General features: G+C 35.0%; 1 protein-coding gene across 1 annotated transcript in view; it reads left to right on the forward strand.

Annotated features, from left to right (window-relative positions):
• The window catches only part of NUP37 (nucleoporin 37), a 43,691-nt gene extending 26,623 nt beyond the window's left edge, over window positions 1–17,068 (forward strand). The window contains exons 6-10 of the mRNA XM_059402238.1: window positions 6,191–6,281; window positions 13,630–13,811; window positions 14,317–14,367; window positions 16,219–16,312; window positions 16,802–17,068. Coding sequence (XP_059258221.1) covers window positions 6,191–6,281; window positions 13,630–13,811; window positions 14,317–14,367; window positions 16,219–16,312; window positions 16,802–16,915 — 532 coding nt within the window. The 3' untranslated portion in view covers window positions 16,916–17,068. The remainder of the gene's footprint in view (window positions 1–6,190; window positions 6,282–13,629; window positions 13,812–14,316; window positions 14,368–16,218; window positions 16,313–16,801) is intronic.
• Window positions 17,069–18,176: the final 1,108 nt, after the last annotated feature.

Below are 18,176 nucleotides of genomic sequence, written 5' to 3' on the forward strand. Positions count from 1 at the left end.
ACAACTTGCTTAGTAGTCTCTAGCATTTAAGAAGAAAAACCAAAATCAGTCTTATCTTATTTCTCAATATTTTTTTCTCAATATATTTGAAATACTGATACATACTGAAAGTACCCTGTACAAAATTCTTATTTTATATTATCATGGCATTTTGTCAAAGGCTTTTGCCCAGCTGACAAAGTTTATTTATTCACCACACTAACCTATCATACCCACTGTCAGATTTGCCCATCTAATCCCTAGATTTGTGCCTTCAATAATATGGTTTCCTACCTCTGAATTCCTTTTGCACCTAAAACCAGAGATTTTAACACTAAATTGCTTTGTAATTTGGTTTCGCTTCTTCCTAATTCTACATTCACTTACTAAGGAAATATACTGTTTTCCCTTTTTTTGAATTATCCGTATGGTGATGAATAACTTAGTGGTCAATTACTTGGAAATGGGAAGGAAAAATCTTCATTTTGTTATCACAAAATTCAATGATAAAGGGGTTTGTTGTCTAAGAATATTGGAAGTCCCTTCCTTGCTCCCAGAAACACTGTAAAGTAGATCCTCCTTTTTTTTTTCTTGCTCTCATATTTAATTAATCAGTAACAACTCATGTGATCCAGTCAAGTCTTTTAGAAAGATTACAGTTAGTATTTTTTTGGCTTTACTGGTTAGAGAAGGACAAATGGTTACAGATGTGTCATTTAATGTCACCCATTCCTTTTGTCTGTACTGTCAGAAACATTTGGTAGCAGAAATTTCCTTCTACAGTAAACTTCTTAACAATGAGATGCCAATAAAAAATGGAGAACAAATAAAAAGAACAGAGTATTACCCAAGAAATTTCCTTTCAAATTCTCAGAGGAAATATCTCCCTCTATTAATTGTCAATTTAAAAGACCCTTGAGAATACCTAGGATATCTCCGATATGCCAACACCCAATTTATGGGACCTTTTTATTGATTAAATTGGACAATTACATTTAAATACCATATGGTAGGGATACTTAATGTCCTGCTGAAAAGCACTCAGCCTGAAAGGAGGCAATAATTTTAACAATAAACTAACTACCAAAAGTATATTTAATTCACAATGTTAGATCTGGATTCTCCCTCTGTAAATTTTACAGCTTAAATCTAATAAGAGTTCAACGTAGGACCATGGAGTTGGGAGGGCTGGAGGTGTTTGTTATAATTATAGTCAAATTGGGTCAGAGTTGTCATTATTTTACTTGAAGAGGGATGCTATTTGTATTACAGTGCTCTTTGATTTAATCTATATTATTGACTTCTTAATATGTCAATAAACTAATTTTACCTTAAAAGCTTTTTCTTTAAAATCTCCCTTGTAAACTTTTAAATAGGTATACAGTGTATTTCAAATAGCTTCTGATTTTTGGTCAAGATAGTTTAATTTAATAATGTGTTTTTAAACATTTATAGTCTATTACCTTTCCATGTGCTTGAGTAACATCTATTAAGAAGGTTATGAATCCTAACAGCTTTTCTTTTTTTGTGACGTACTTCTTCGTTGAAAAGTATGCTGCTGTGGTTGTAACTAACTTTAAGTAGCTTTACTCATTATAAACAAATTTATTAGCAATAAATTTGAAAATATTGATATGAATTTTCAAATTTATTAATTTGTTTTCTGTTACATTAGAAACTCTCATCTGATATGGTCTAGACCTACAGTTTGTTAAATAATAAAAGTCAGTACACTCAATCACAAAACTAAAATACAACCTACTGAATGGGAGAAGATATTTGCAAATGACACATCTGATAAAGGATTAGTATCCAAAATATATAAAGAACTTATACAACTCAACACCAAAAAAAAAAAAAATTAAAAATGGGCAGAAGACATGAAGAGACATTTCTTGAGAGAAGACCTACGGGTGGCCCACAGACACAAGATAAGATGCTCAGCATCACTCATCAGGGAAATGTAAATCAAAACCATAGTGAGATAACACCTCACACCTTTAAGAATGGCTAAAATCAAAAACTCAAGAAACAAGTGTTGGCAAGGATGCGGGGGGGAAAAGGAACCCTCAGGCACTGTGAGTGGACTGCAAACTGCTGCAGCCACTGTAGAAGACAATATGGAGGTTCCTCAAAAAATTAGAAATAGAACTGTCCTACAACCCAGGAATCCCACTACTAGGTATTTACCCAAAGAATGCAAAAACACTAATGTGAAAAGATACATGCACCCCCTTGTTTACTGAAACATTATTTATAATAGCCAAACTATGGAAGCAGGCCAAGAGTCCATCAATAGATGAAAGGAAAAAGAAGGTGTGGTGTGTGTTTGTATATGTGTATATGTATAATATATATATAGTACTTGGAGCTAGAGAATATAGTGCTAAGCGAAGTAAGTCAGAAAGATGAATACCATATGATGTCACTCATGGAATTTAAGAAACAAATCAAGGGGGTAAAAAATGAGAGAGAGACAAATCAAGAATCAGACTCTTAACTACAGAAAACCAATTGATAGTTACTAGAGGTGAGATGTATCAGGGGATATATGAAATAGGTAAAGGGGATTGAGAGTACACTTATCTTGCTGAGCACTGAGTAATATATGGAACTGTTAAATCACTATATTGTACACCTGAAACTAATATATGACTGTATATTAACTACATCGGAATTAAAATTTAATTAAGCTAATCTAGTCTCAAAAAATATGAATTAACTCAGGAAATCATTTTAAGAGATTGTCTACCTACCTTATTTTAATACACAAGATATGGATGAAAATTTATCAATTGCTTATTGCCAATTTTTAAATTTTAAGCTAAGACATCTATTTTTCCATAATTTATGGGTCTGATGATTAGCACTGGACATTTTTTTTGCATGAATCACACCCATGGTAGTGACTATAGTGAAAACATCTAGACTTTTTACTTTGATTGCTTAATCTTTTGTAACTGACATACCTTCCTAATTTAAGAGCATTTTTAAGTTAGAAATTTACCTTTAGTTAGTTGCCATCAACTTAGTTTCATTGAAATAGCTTTCGCATTCATATTCTATCAGCTTACATAATACTAGTTGTGTAATTGTACTAATAAATAGGCATGGGTTTATACCCCATACGGTGGTTTACTAAGTTAAAAAAAAAAAAAACCATCTTCCCTCTGTAAGTCTACAACAAATGTACATGTGAACCTATTAGAAAATAGCCTTGTTCCTGTCAATTCTATAGAGGGAAAAAGGAAGAGTCTGTCAGAAGGAAGTGAGTTAAGAGCTTTGACTACATATTGTATTCACTACATCTTAAAATTTGTGCAAATTAATCTATACATGGATAAGTGAAAATAACATAATATGCAAGAAAAAGGGGAAGATTTAAAAAATCTACCTTACAAGTAAGACCAACTGAAAAGTTGCACATTTTGCCAAATGATTGTTTTAAGATTGTTTTTATCGTAAATTTGTCAGAGAAAGTGTAGGTTTCTTCCGTTGGTAATTAAAAGAAGTATGAGAGTTAAAAATAAGGTATGGCCAGTCTGGAAAGCTATTTGACAATACCTGCTGGAGTTCAACATATTTGTAAGCTATAATCCATCAATTCCATGCGTAGGTATATATACTCAGCAGGGGTGTGTGTGTTTGTGTGTTGGGGGTGGGGGGATGTGAGTGTATTAACTAAGAAACATACAAGAAGATTTACAGCAGCATTATTAACAATGACCAAAACTGGAAACAGCCTAAGTGTCAACAGTACAGTAGGTAAATACATTACAGTGTGTTTAATTAATGGAATACTATCTACAGCAACAAGTGAACAGAATATAACAACATGTGACAATGTTAGTAAATCTCACAAAATCTAATGATAAGTGATAGGTGCCAGACCAAGAAAATACGTACTACATGATTCCATTTTATGATGTTCAAACCAGGCAAAGGTACACAATTTTGTGAGAAGTCAGGATATTAGGTGCTTTTTGTGAGAGAGTAAAGAAGATCAGAAGGAAGCCCAGGGTGACTTTCTGGAGTTCTGGAAATACTGTTTCTTAATTGAGTGCTATATTCTCTGAGCTGTGTGCTTAACATTTATGTGTTTTTTATTATGTATGGTGAACTGCAAAAAAAATGTATCAAAAAATAAAAGAATGTGATTTTATCTGATGGAACTAATATTAACTAGATGAGCCATGAAGTAATGACAGAAAAATGAGTTGAGCTCTACAAAGGGATTTGAGAAGAACTTAATTATGGAATCAATCAAAAAGGGAAATAAGACTTAACAACTTAAAGTATACCATCTGTAGCTTATTTAGTTATAACTCATTTCAGCCCAATTTGTTGTATTTTGCACACTTAGTACTTAGATTATGCAACCACTGAGAATTATTTAATAAGCACATAAATATAAACCATAAATCACTTTATCCTAGTCCTATAAAGTAATCTGGATCACCCTCATTTTTAAGTCAGGTTTTTTGTTTTGTTTTGTTTTTAAGCATCAGGTTCTGTTAGGATAAAATACTATTTAAAAATTAGACTAAAATTTGGTTCATTGGACCAAATTAAAATACACTTACTTAATTGGCCTATTTTTGTAGAATGTCCTTATTCATAATTTCTACCTCTTTGGTTTTCTTCATTTGAAAGGAAAAAAATGATGAAAAGGTTCGAAAGAATGGAGCCTTTAGACCATTCCCTCGTGAGACTCACTGAATTTGCAAGACATTCCTACTATTTCAATAGTGGTAAAATATATGCTAGCCCAGCACTTTATTATGCAAGAGGCAATAGAGAAGAAAGAAATATTCAGTTGCCATAATTAATAATCTTATTCATTGTGGGAAGTGAAACACAATTGCACAAACTATTGGTAAATGTGATTCCCTCTTCAATTAAATTATAATTGTTTCCCTTGTATAGTAAATATAGATGAAAAGTGTTGATTTGGCAAAAGAAAAAGTATGCTTCTAAATTATTTAATCAAATAGATAATCATTTTGAAAAACATTTGTGTTTGTTTATATGTAACTATAATATTTCATAATTGAAGATCCTATAATTTCTATAAGAGAGAAAAAATATTTCAAATAATATGCTTTGGCACAGAATAACAGCAATGTTCAATACATATGCTATTGTTTTTGAAGTAAATCTTTCCCTAAACTTCAAATGTATACTCCTTAAGTTTGTTGAAATTATTTTGTGATCCCTAATGGGATATAAACTATAAACCCTAGAAGAAAAGGTCTAAGGCATTTTGATGAGCTGTTTTAATTCTTAATTTAAATTCTTAAAGACCAGAATTCTGTGGGTACTTTGCCAACCACTCAGAACTTCTGCCTCCTGCCATGCTAACTCTTCCACACTCTGTACCTACATCTGTGAGATATAACTGGCTGAGTGTGAAGGATGAGCTGGACAACTAGCAGTCTGGATGGGGAGTAGCACTTTTCACAGTAAAGTGCCATTATTGAGATTTCTAAGTCTTGATCTCTGCTATGAGGTTGGGAAAGAAATTGAGATAGAAAGCCATGTCAGCGAGTAGCTTGGTCCTTGTTACTATGGATTTGTAAGTGTGAGGAGGAGTAGGAAGAACCAGGTATCTGTTCCTTCAACCAACCTTTACTCTGGTGGCTTTCAATCAAGGCACCTTTAATAAGCAGAATTGGGGAAGTAAGCCAGATCAGAGAAGGTATAAGATAAGAAGCAGCTCCTGGCATGGAAAGCCAAAAGCAGAAGGAATTAAACAAGTATGGAAATTATCTCCCTAAATCCATGTCACATCACCTCATACTAGCTTCTTTATACATTATTTTGGAAAATGGGAGTATTGGGGGTAGGATGTGTTAAGCACCCCTGGCAGAAACCGTTACTGAAATGACTAATGAAGTAGGAAGGCAACCTATTTAGTGAACTGGAAACTTCAAGATTCTGCCCACAAAATAAAGATTATATGAATAGTTTAATTTGGTTACTGTGTTACAGTGTTAAATTAGAAAATGTATGTGATTGTTTTTCCATGACTGAATATGTTAAAACTTCTTCACACTGCTTTCAGTTTTTTTTAAAACATATACTTTAGCTATAAATATCTATATAGTATAATCTCTAGTTAATAGCTTTGAATTAATTGATGGGAGTGTCATTTTTATTTTAGTAGTGATATAGCAAAAATATTTAACATTATATTCTATTCTTTTATTAGGATTTGGAACTTGGAAGGAATGCAGACAGCTCATTTTGTTCTTCATTCCCCTGGAATGAGTGTGTGCTGGCATCCTGAGGAAAGTTTTAAGGTTGGTATTTATAACTTGGTTTTCTTTTATTAAGCTGAGAAGACATATACAGGTGTAATACATGCATATATAGAGGAGAAAAATCAATTACTTTTTCTACCTCAGAGACTCTAATTGTCATAAATGCATCAGACTAGTGTAGAATTCTGTAACTTAAAATCTCTGTATAATTAAGTTTTTATTTTACAACCATCATCCATAAATGACATTTTTCGGAGTACATTTTTCCTGCCCTTTTGAAGATTGCAATCTAAAAACAGATGCCCAATCTATCTAGTAGCAATATTCATTAAAAAAAAAGTTAAAATCCATGCTTGAAGCTATAATATGTAAACAGAAAGCATCACTGACAAATTTGAGCTGGCTGCAGTGGTATTCAACTCCTATTCAGAGTAGAGCTTTCTAAAATTCTAAAAGTACACTAGAAGTTATTATCAATTGACCTTAATTCTTACTTCATTGAGAGGATAGGACTCATTGAACAAAAGTTCTCTCATTTGCCAGTATCTGCTCTGGCATCACTCTATTTGATCTTTCCCTAGAAGCTAAGCAGTTACCGTGTTCCATGGTGGTGGGTATTGTGGAGGGCACGTATTACATGTATCAGTAGGTGTGGTGCATAAACAATGAATTCTGGAACACTGAAAAGAAATTTAAGAAATAAATTAAAATTTAAAAAAAATTTTTTTAAAATAAGTTACCATGTTCATCTTGTTAAAGTTAATTCTTTAGCTGTATAGATCTCATGCCAGTTCCCTAGGCATCTTGCTTTTATAGCTTTCTAATGTCTTTGTGCTTCTCCATTGACTCTTTTCCATTCTCATAGTTGTACAAAAAGATAAGCTTGATTTAATTATAGGAAACGCTTGTATAATACTAAATATACTTGGCCCATTGTCAACTTTTTATATTAGCTCACTTAATCCTCATGGCAACCTTATGAGATAGCAGCTATGATCACCCTCATTTTATAGAAAACCCATTTCTGTCACTTCTATCTTGAAACCCTGCTCACTTGATCTTTAAAGATTCATTATTCTAGTCCTCTTGAGCATCTCTGCAGGTATCTTCCCTTTTTCTTTCTCCTTTGCCAACACTTCTTTTACCATGTATTTGTGAATTGTTGGAAGATGTAGTTTTTACCAACACTGTGCCCTTTACGTGTGAGAGAGGGTAAAAGAATGAATAAAGCCCCTGCCCTTATGTTGCACAATGATGGACTTATAATAAAGAAAAACCTATAAATACAGCAACACAGATTTTAAGTGTTTTAACTGTTGGAATAAAAAAATCTAGTAAGTAGATCAATTACATAAGAAAGAATTAATCAGATCTGCTGATAGCCTTCACAGAGGAGGTAATCCTGAGCTGAGATGTTCCAGACTATGTAAGTATGTTTTCTGAACCTTAGGATACCATGAAAATTTGTTTCAGGCAGGTTGGATCTTTCTTCAGTAGAACTGGACACTCTGTATATGTGCATGAGTAAAATTTTCCAATTTATTCATATTACATATGTAGGGATTGTTCCATGTATAAGTAATGTTTTAGAAGCCAGGTCCTATATTTTATTTTAGGCAAGATTTCCCTCCTGTAGTGGTGAGTCTACATGAACTATAACAAGGATTCTAACCAAATGTTAATATCACCGTATATAAATACAATAGACTACCTTTTTTTTCTCCCTAGAGAGAGCAGGAAGGGCAGTGGGAGACGGGGAGAGAGAGAATCTTTTTTTTTTTTTTTTTTTAAGATTTTATTTAAGAGAGAACACAAGCAGGGGTGAGGGGCAGACAGAAAAGCAGACTCCCTGCTGAGCAGGGAGACCCATCTGGGGCTTGATCCTGGGACTCCAGGATCATGACCTGAGCCAAAGGCAGACACTTAACTGACTGAGCCACCCAGGTGCCCCAGAGAGAGAAAATCCATGCTGGGCATGGAGCCTGACATGGGGCTGTCTCCCAACCCTGAAATCATGACCTGAGCTAAAATCTAGAGTTGGATGCTTAACTGACTGAACCACGCAGATACCCCAGGTAAGCTACTTTTTTTGTTGTTTCTTTTTCTAATAACTTTATTGAGATATAGGCAATATGCTATAAATCCACCCTTTTAAAGTCTACAGTTCACTATTTTATAGTATATTTACAGAGTGCAAACAGTACTAGTATTTAATTTTAGAATATTTTCATGAACTCTGAAAGAAAACCTATACCAAGCTCTGCCCACCACCACCAGCAACCATTAACCTGCTTTCTGTCTTTATGTATTTGACATCCAAATGGGCTGCTTTTTAAAATCTGTGACCTAAATGAGAAACCAGAACTTTTCTTACAACTTCTTTACCGAAACTTGAATCTTAATGCTTGTGATTCAGATTGCTTTCCTCCATATGCTTTAAGTTAATTTCTGTTTTTCTTCTATCATTAAAACTCCATCCCACCCCACCTCCTTTCTTTTATTGTTTCCGTGACTTCAGAATGTTTAGAAGTCCGTGCTGTAGGTCACATACACTCAAAATCCTGAAATCGCTTTTAATGTCTTCACCCCATGTATGCAAACTTTTCCAGGTTTTTAACTTTTCCTTCCTTAGGAACATATTACTAGACCACTTTCTTTGTCATTAAGGTGCATTCTTCACCTTTCTGTTCCCACAAGTAACTCCTGCCAGGGCTTACCGCTATTTCAAAAGTTTTGAACATTAAAATACTGGTTTCATCATGTCTCCCCTATACTCAAAAACCTAAAATACAGAAAGGCAACACAGAAGTGATTAAGAGTATGGTCTCTTGGGGTGCCTCGGTGGCTCAGTCATTAAGCATCTGCCTTCGGCTCAGGTCATGATTCTGGGGTCCTGGAATCGAGCCCCACATCAGGCTCAGTGGGAAGCCTGCTTTTCCCTCTCCCACTTCCCCTACTTGTGTTCTCTCTCTCGCTGTGTCTCTCTCAAATAAATAAGTAAACATATTTAAAAAAAAAAAAAGTATGGCCTCTTGAGATAATTGCCTGGAGTCATATCCCAGTTCCACCACTTACAAGCTATGTGTTTTCAGGCAAGTTGCAAAAGCTCTCTCAATCACTGCCTTTACCTCTTCTTCTTGTAAAATGAAAACTCATGAAGACTAAGTGAGTGAACTCTTAAAAAGTCCTTACAGAAAACCTAGCATATAATAAGCACTTGATCAATTTGAGTTTCTTGTCATTATTAACACTTATTACTACTAACCGATCTGGTGGCTCTCTGTAATCTGATGTATCCAGTCAAGCCCATTTTGTTCTATTTTGCTTAGCCTGGATAAAAACAAGGTAGCTAGAGAAGAGAGAGATGGGTCCATGACTATCTGTCTCATAGAATTCTAATGAAAATCATATGAGGTGTGAACTACACACATAATCTGGAAAGCAAAAAGCAAATACTAGCATTTGATAGTTAATAAAAGATACAAAGTCAAAAGATCTCAAGAATTTATTTCTTTTTTTAAGGATTTTATTTACTTATTTGTCAGAGAGAGAAAGATAGAGCGAGTGAGCAGGGAGAACAGGCAGAAGAAGAAGCAGGCTCCCACCTGAGTTGCGAGCCTGATGTGGGACTCAATCCCAGGACCCTGGGATCATGACCTCAGCCAATGGCAGCCGCATAACCAACTGATAACACTGGCATCCCAAGAAATTAAGATCTTAAATCTAATTGACCACAGTTGGAACTAGGATTTTACCAGGTAGTAATAATAGAACCAAGAGTTGAGGATGTTACGGAATCAGATCTGAGTCTCTGACTCTAAGGGAGTGGATTGCTGCTAAATCAAATGGGGTATAATAACCAACACTTGTTGAATGCTGTCTGAGTGCCAGGAACTATGCTGAGTATTTTACATGTGTTCTAATGTAATTCTCTCAAAACACTCTGAGGTTGGTAACATTTTTCTGTCCATTTTATAGATAAGAAAACTGAAACACCAGAAAGTTAATAAGTCGTTTGTCCAAGGCCACACAAAGATTTGAGCTTACTCTGATTCAAGTACTAGTGTTCTGTACTACAAAAGAAATATTCCCTCTGAAAATTCAGTGCATACTCTGTTTATAGTTCTGAGAAGTCCTAAAGGAAAAGTTCCCCTGTGAACTTTTTAGCTCTAGCAGTTCTCAAACTTATTTAACTTTTTTACTCTATGCTTTCAACCAAAAAAAAAAAAAAAAATCTATCATTACAGTTGAGCACAGTTGAAAAAAGATAACTAAGAACTGAGTTTTCAATCTGATTTCAACCTATAATAATAAATTTTTTTGAGCCTGTTCTGTGCTAAGACTATTCTAAGTGCTTTACATATATTAACTCATAACCAAACTATGAAATAGGTACTGTTACTAGCTCCACTTTTATTGATGAGTGCAGTTGCAGGCTCTGCCACAGGCTAGCAGTGAGACTTCAACAAGTTACCTTTGTCACTCTGTGCCTCAGTCTCCTCTTCTGAAAAATAGGATTAATGACAGTAATTTTTTCATACAGTGGTTATGAGGATTCAGTAAGGCAGGGCATATAAAGCTCAGTGTTGCATTTGTTTTTGTTGTATATGTCACTGACCTGATGTTCTTGGCAGTAGAATTAGTATTATTTTAACATTCTGCCTATTAGAGAATAGTTTTAAATTCTACCTTTTCTATTAAGAATCTCATAATGGAAAAACTACCCATATTCTATTTATATTCTATGGTCAGTTTTTTTTCCCTAATTCTCTTCTCTAGATGGGAAATTTCTTTATATCAAAGATCATCTTTTACTTTTGATTTCTGTTGAAATTAGCATAGTATTTTGCATAAATACTATGTATTATATATAATTCATCTTCATTATTCACAGATTCTGTATCTGCAAGTTCATCTACTCACTGAAATTTATTTATAACCCCAAAATCAGTACTCATGGCATTTCACAGTTGCAGACATGCTCAGAGCAATAAGAAATTTGAGTCGACTAATGTGCACATTTTCAGCTAAGGCTGAATGAGGCCAGCACTCTGCCTTCTTGTTTTAGCTCTCATACTCTAAAGAAGTGTCCTATTTGTGGTCTATTTTTGAGCACGTTTTTGTGCTTTTTGTTAGTGATTTCACCATGTAAAATGGTCCCCCAAGCATAAAGCATAAGTGCTAAAGTGCAGTCTAGGGTTCCTAAGTGCCAGAAGGTAGTGATGTGCTTTATGGAGAAAATAATATGGTGTTAGATATGCTTTATTCAAGCATAAGCTATAGTGCTGTTGACTGTGAGGTTTGGGTTTGGGGTTTTGTTTTGTTTTATTTAAGATTTGTTCATTGTATTTTGGAGAGGGCAGGGAGGGTCATAGGCAGAAAAAGAGGAACTCAAGTGTAGTCCACACTGAGTGCAGAGCCTGATGCGGTGCTTGATCTCAGTAACCTGAGATCAAACCTGAGCCAAAACCAAGAGTTCAGGCACTTAACTGACTGTACCACCTGGGCACCACGGCTCTGAGTTCTCGCTATGTTAATGAATCAGTATATATGAAATGTTATCTTTAAACATACATAAGACCAGATTATGCATTGGACAGTTACAAAAAATGTTATGCTCAGAGGCTCACAAGAACCAAACACTTTATTTTCCCCAGGATCAGTGTTCAGTATTCACCAATTCCTCATTCACAGCAACTTAATAGGCTCTACCTACCATGAATAGTAAGACTCAACTCTATGTGTGGGCAGTGGGGAAGGTGGAGGTAGATGCTCAGTAAAGGTCTCTTAGATGGTGAATAATAGAATGACTGCCTGTAGTCCCAAGCCAGACATGATCTGTGTTACTAGAAGTAGTAGTAATACTTTAATGGTGTTTTATGGGTTTAGGAAAATACTGTTAATGTACAATATCACATTATAGCTGTATGGAATAATCTTGAGTCTGGTATAATTATCCCGCATTTCACAGATAGGAAAAAAGCAAACTCTAGGTCACTCAAAAGATTAGTAGAAACCAGGATTATTGACAGTAAGTCTCTCATTGTTTCCAGGCCACCACTGGTACTTCACACCTTCAGGAATGTTTGCACTGTAATATAATCAGAATTACAAGAACATTCTGTAAAAGTGAGAACTTTACAGAAAATGTAAGGAGTCTTTAAGCCATTTTATTTGCGCAACAGCTACATATCTATTCATAGCAATTTCTTTACCTTAACTCCCACAAATAGGTATCCTAATGCCTTGCTTCTTTGAGTCTAAGAAATAAATTTTTTCACGTTAATATTTTATAAAATGGAAATTATCTTATAATTATTTTTGCATTGATAAAATATTTCTTAGAGGGGCGCCTGGGTGGCTCAGTGGGTTAATAAGCCTCTGCCTTCAGCTCAGGTCATGACCCCAGGGTCCTGGGATCGAGCCCTGCATCGGGCTCTAAACTCAGCAGGGAGCCTCCTTCCTCCTGTCTCTCTCTGCCTGCCTCTCTGCCTACTTGTGATCTGTCAAGTAAATAAATAAAATCTTTTTAAAAAAAATATTTCTTAGATAGGAAGGGAAGGAAGAAGAGAGGGATCAGGGAAGGAAGGAAGCAGACAAATTCATTATTCAACATCTTAAATCATTAGTATTTTAAAATAAAGGAAATATTGAAGAGTACTGTTTATTGAGTGAGTGGCTACTTTGTGACAAGCATAGTACTGGGTGCTTTACATGTATTACTTTTTTAAGATTTTATTTTTTTTAAGTGATGATCTCTACACCTAACTTGTGGGGCTTGAACTCACAACCCCGAGATCAAGAGTCACATGCTCACCCAGGCATCCCCCTATAATACTCATTTAATCACCACAACAATGCTGTAGCTATTCTTATCCTCACATACACATTTTAGAAAGGAGAAAGCTGCCAATTGAATACTTGTAATTTGACCATTTAGCTTTTAAATGAAGGAAGCAGCGTTGCTCCCTAACGTCTGTGTTCCTAACGTCATGCTTCCTTCCATTCTGGAAACAATCTCACATCACATAAGGGTGTGTAACACATAATATAGCTCTGTTGAGAAATACACACTTAGCTGTCCTTTCTAGACAACATAACTTAAAGCTATAACTTTCCCCAGAATGATTCTTTGGACTTATTTTTTCCTAGTAACCATACATCATCATTTAAAATTGTACTCAACTTTCCTGGGTCTTTCTTTCACCAGTTTTCTCCGAGTTTTTTAATATTTGACAGAGATTTTTACATAGGCCTCTCTTACTTCATTTACACTTGATGTTCCGTTTGTAATATATGCAGATGTTTACATATTATATGTAATGTTGGATTTCTGCCTCAGATTTGGCTAGTGAATTAGGTGAATTTTTTCTGTCCTGTCTTACAGCTGATGGTTGCAGAGAAGAATGGAACAATCCGGTTTTATGATCTTTTGACTCAACAGGCTATTTTATCTCTTGAATCAGAACAGATGCCATTAATGTCAGCCCATTGGTGCTTAAAAAATACCTTCAAAGTTGGAGCTGTTGCAGGAAATGATTGGTTAATTTGGGATATTACTCGATCCAGGTACTTCCTTAATTTTAACAGCTGTCTGTTGCATACCCCAAAAGTCAGTCACTATTGTTGACTGATCCATGGAGCCATTCTTGTATACCTGAGCCTCACTATAGAGCAGAAACAAGTCTATCTTGCAAAAGGACCAGAGCTGTGGGTTTTTACGTAAGAGAGATAGATGCCCATGATTTGCAGATTTACTTTGAGAGTAGCCCAGGAAGAACAACACAAAGAAAAAAATCGTTGAGCAATGTTTATTTACATTAAAAAAAAGAAGAAAAACATTGACTTGAATGATGGTGTTCTGTAACAGTTCTAAATCGTGTCTGTCTCTATGTCTCTATCTCTATATTTCATCTGTGCTCATCCAGGGCTTATTTAGAATTTTGTGACAGTTTAAGTAAATTGGGCCTTGTGTCCTTTAAAGAGAAAATGCTATTAAAACCTTAATTTAACCTTAATTCCTCTATTTGAGACCAGAACATAAATTCATAAAATACATTATGTTACCCTTCAGTTATCCTCAAGATAAGAGACCTGTCCACATGGATCAAGCCTGCTTATTCAGGTAATGTAACATTTGTGTTCAAGTTATATTTAATTTTTTTAATTTGGTTACTTTGTCACATGCTATGTCACCATACTTTCCCAATTCTCTCCTTTGCACTGAGGAGTTGGGAATATTTTGGCGTTTGTTTTCTGATTGTTTTATAAATGGTTGTTTTGCTTTCCTAACTAAGTCTTTTGCTTTTGTCTTTTGGTCTGGGTAAGGGAGTGATTCGCTTTCCAATATTTTCTTTGAAGAATTTTATAAAATACAAAACACATTACCATTCAACAAACACCAACAATCTGGAGTATATACTTCCTTATATTTTGTTTTAATAAAGATGTAAAATGTAGGTGGGCCCACGTTTATGCATATAAATGTCATTGTTGTGCTTTTAGTGAGAACACACTGTATTGTGTATCTGTGACTTTTTTCCTATTAAAATTAATATACATGTCTACCTTGTTCTTTCTCATTGACCTTTGCCTAGTATTTCATTGTATAATGTAGTGACTAGGGTGCTTTTAACTTTAACTAACATGAAAACTTACTAACCAAGACTAAAACAAGTAGTGTATTTCTTATATGCTGTATTTCATCAAATCTAAAGTACCCCCAATAAAATTATAGGACTTGGGCACAACATCATTTTTTGTACACATTAAAAATATATATATTCATCAAAATGTAAGGTGCCATAGATTGTAAGATACACTCCTATTTTAAAAATGTGAGCACATCACAGAGACATGAATGCTTCTGAAGGAGCCAGTCTCAGGACTGGCTCAGTAGCTCATCAGTGCCAACAGGAGTTCAGCCCTTTCCCTCTGTGTCCCCAGTGGCAGCTTCCGGCTTGTTGCTTCATAGTCACAAGATGACTACCAGAGTTCCAGGCGTCATAGCTGCATATAAGCTTGTCCAAAGAGGAAAAGAAGGAGCACTCCTCTTTTATTAGGGATTGCTATCAGTACATGTCATCCCCTTCTGGTCAGCCACACTGTTGGAATGTAGTTTGGAGTTCATTTAGCATGGAAGAAGGGCAGAAAGGCTATTGGACAGCAACTAGTAATGTCTGCCCAAATAAAAATATTAATTAGACTTTAGCCTATGTGTGTGTGTGTCAACAAATCCTCTCTTTTTTCATGTATCTTCCCCACTCCACTTATACTGCTAGGCATGTTGCTGGAGCTATACTAACACTTTTTGATTCATTAACTTACTATATTTCAATGTCTAGGATATCTTGAAACTTAAGTAATCAGATATTTAAATATTCTAGGTGTTTAAATACATGAATTTATAACTAATTTTTCTAGCAAATGTCAATAAGGATATTAATTTTTTTAATGTATTGCACTGTGAAATACTTTATATTTGTCTGATGCCTTGTTTATATCCCCACCACATTGTCTCCTTTGGTTTTAAGAAAGGAACTGCTAACTTTGTGTAACTTTGGAACTTAACCAAGTGGCACATGGTAAACATTTAATATTCACAAAATGAGAAAATATTTATAGCCAACTTCGCAGAAATTTCCAGTCGAATTATAAAATTGTATTAACAATTTAGACTTATAAAAGTATTGGTTTTGTGCAAAAAGAAATGGTTTTAGAGGGGTGCCTGGGGGCTCAGTGGGTTAAAGCCTCTGCCTTCAGCTCAGGTCATGGTCCCAGGATCCTGGGATCAGGCCCCACATTGGGCTCTCTGCTCAGCAGGGAGTCTGCTTCCCTTCCTCTCTCTCTGCCTGCCTCTCTGCTTACTTGTGATCTCTGTCTGTCAAATAAATAAATAAAATCTTTAAAAAAAAATAGTTTTAGAAAAGTTCATAGTTATCTCTAGGGTACTATGGGTGTTTTTGTCTTTTCTTAGGTGGTCCACAATTAATGAGAACTTGTTTGCAACCACTGGTTATCCTGGCAAAATTGCAAGCCAGTTTCAAATTCATCATTTAGGACACCCTCAGGTAATTTGGAGTTGGTTTGTGGCATATGTGTTTTTAAATTCATGTTTTCTACTTTTTTTACTCATAGCCCCCAAATTTGTAATGTGTAACTGAAGACATTTGTGAATGTCTTATCTGCTTAAATTGGAAAGAGAAAGCATTTTTGGTGTTTAAATCACCAGTGGTAACAGACCTTCTTCCCATTGTTCATGTGAGAAGCATTTTATTTTTTCGTATTTCTTTCTTCATTTAAATATAATAATTTATTCACCTAATTGGTTTAGGCTGCAAAAATGTTTAAGTCTAAGCTAAATCAGTTATTCTTAGATTATTTGTATCTTTCATTCTAGCCAGCTACAAACAAATATGAGGGAGCATATTTTTAATTCTATTTCCTTTATGTTAACCAAAGACAGTTTATCAATGCATTTCTTATTTTTGAAGGGTAGTTTTTACTTTATCAACTTTGGTGATTTAATAAGTTTCTTAAATTCTTCACATATTTTGTAGCCTGTCCTCATTGGTTCTGTAGCTGTCGGATCTGGCCTTTCCTGGCATAGAACTCTCCCACTGTGTGCAATTGGAGGAGACCACAAGCTGTTGTTTTGGGTGACTGAAATGTAAAACAAATTTTCTGTGTACCTTAGATCCATAAACTTTGTATTTTTAATACATATTTTGGAGAATTTCTTATTTTTGTATCAAATACACTGTAAACTCTAGAAGTGTCCCAATTGTTGTTTCTGTTAAATAAAATATTAATGGTTTGAAAAGTCATTTGCCTACTCTTTTCTTTATGTGTGTGTATATATATACATATATAACACATACACGTTTTTGTAAATCATCTTTTGAGACTATAATTAACTCAGCAGCTGTAGAAAAGAGATAACTAGGGAAACATACATATTTGTGATTTTATCACAGGATTATCCAAAGTATATCCTCCTCTATACTTCAAATATAGGCTGTTTTCCTAATTCTCAGAGACACAAACATTTACAAAAGTAAGAAAAAGTCTTTCCTTTCAGTGTTATTCTGGAAGTGGTTCAGTGTATATGTGTGGTTGTATCCATTTTTGTTAGCATTCTGTATGTGTAAGTGTCATACAACTTCCTCAGTAATTATAAATGATTATTATTCAATTTAATATAAAGAATGATTTTTTAGGGATGCCTGGGTGGCTCAGTCAGTTAAGGATCTGCCTTCTGCTCAGGTCATGATTCTAGGGTCCTGAGATTGAGTCCAACACAGGACTCCATGCTCAGCAGGGAGCCTGCTTCTCCTGCCTGCCACTCCCCCTGCTCATGCTCTCTCTGACAAATAAATAAAAACATAAAAAAAAATTGATTTTCAGTTTCTTAGAAATGTGACTGATTTACTCAACCCTGTTTACTAGACGCCAATTTCTTTTGTTTTTGCTTTATTTTTAAATCTTTTTATTTTTTGTATTTATTTGACAGAGAGGGCACAAGTAGGCAGAGCAGCAGAGGGAGGGGGAGAAGCAGACTCCCTGCTGAGCAAAGAGCCTGACACAGAGCTCGATCCCAGAACCCTAGGATCATGACCCAATCCAAAGGCAGATTCTTAACCAGCTGAACCACCCAGGTGCCCCTGCCAATTTCTTTTGAGTCGACATCTCAATATTTTTAGAAGTTCTTTATGGTGTATGGGATAAAGCTTACCTTGAAAATGAATTATAATTTAATCTCGACAGCCTCTGCCTTTTATGAATCTTCACCATTTTTACCAAGAAACTGAAATATTTTTGAGATGGCACCTAGTGGCAATAGTACTGTATTCCCTCTCAAGACCATTGAAGTTATCATTATGCAGGGTAGCCATATAGTGTTTTGGTGACGCATCATGATGTGTTCAGAAGAGT

The sequence above is a fragment of the Mustela nigripes genome, chromosome 6 (assembly GCF_022355385.1).
Source record: "Mustela nigripes isolate SB6536 chromosome 6, MUSNIG.SB6536, whole genome shotgun sequence".
Lineage (NCBI taxonomy): Eukaryota > Metazoa > Chordata > Mammalia > Carnivora > Mustelidae > Mustela > Mustela nigripes.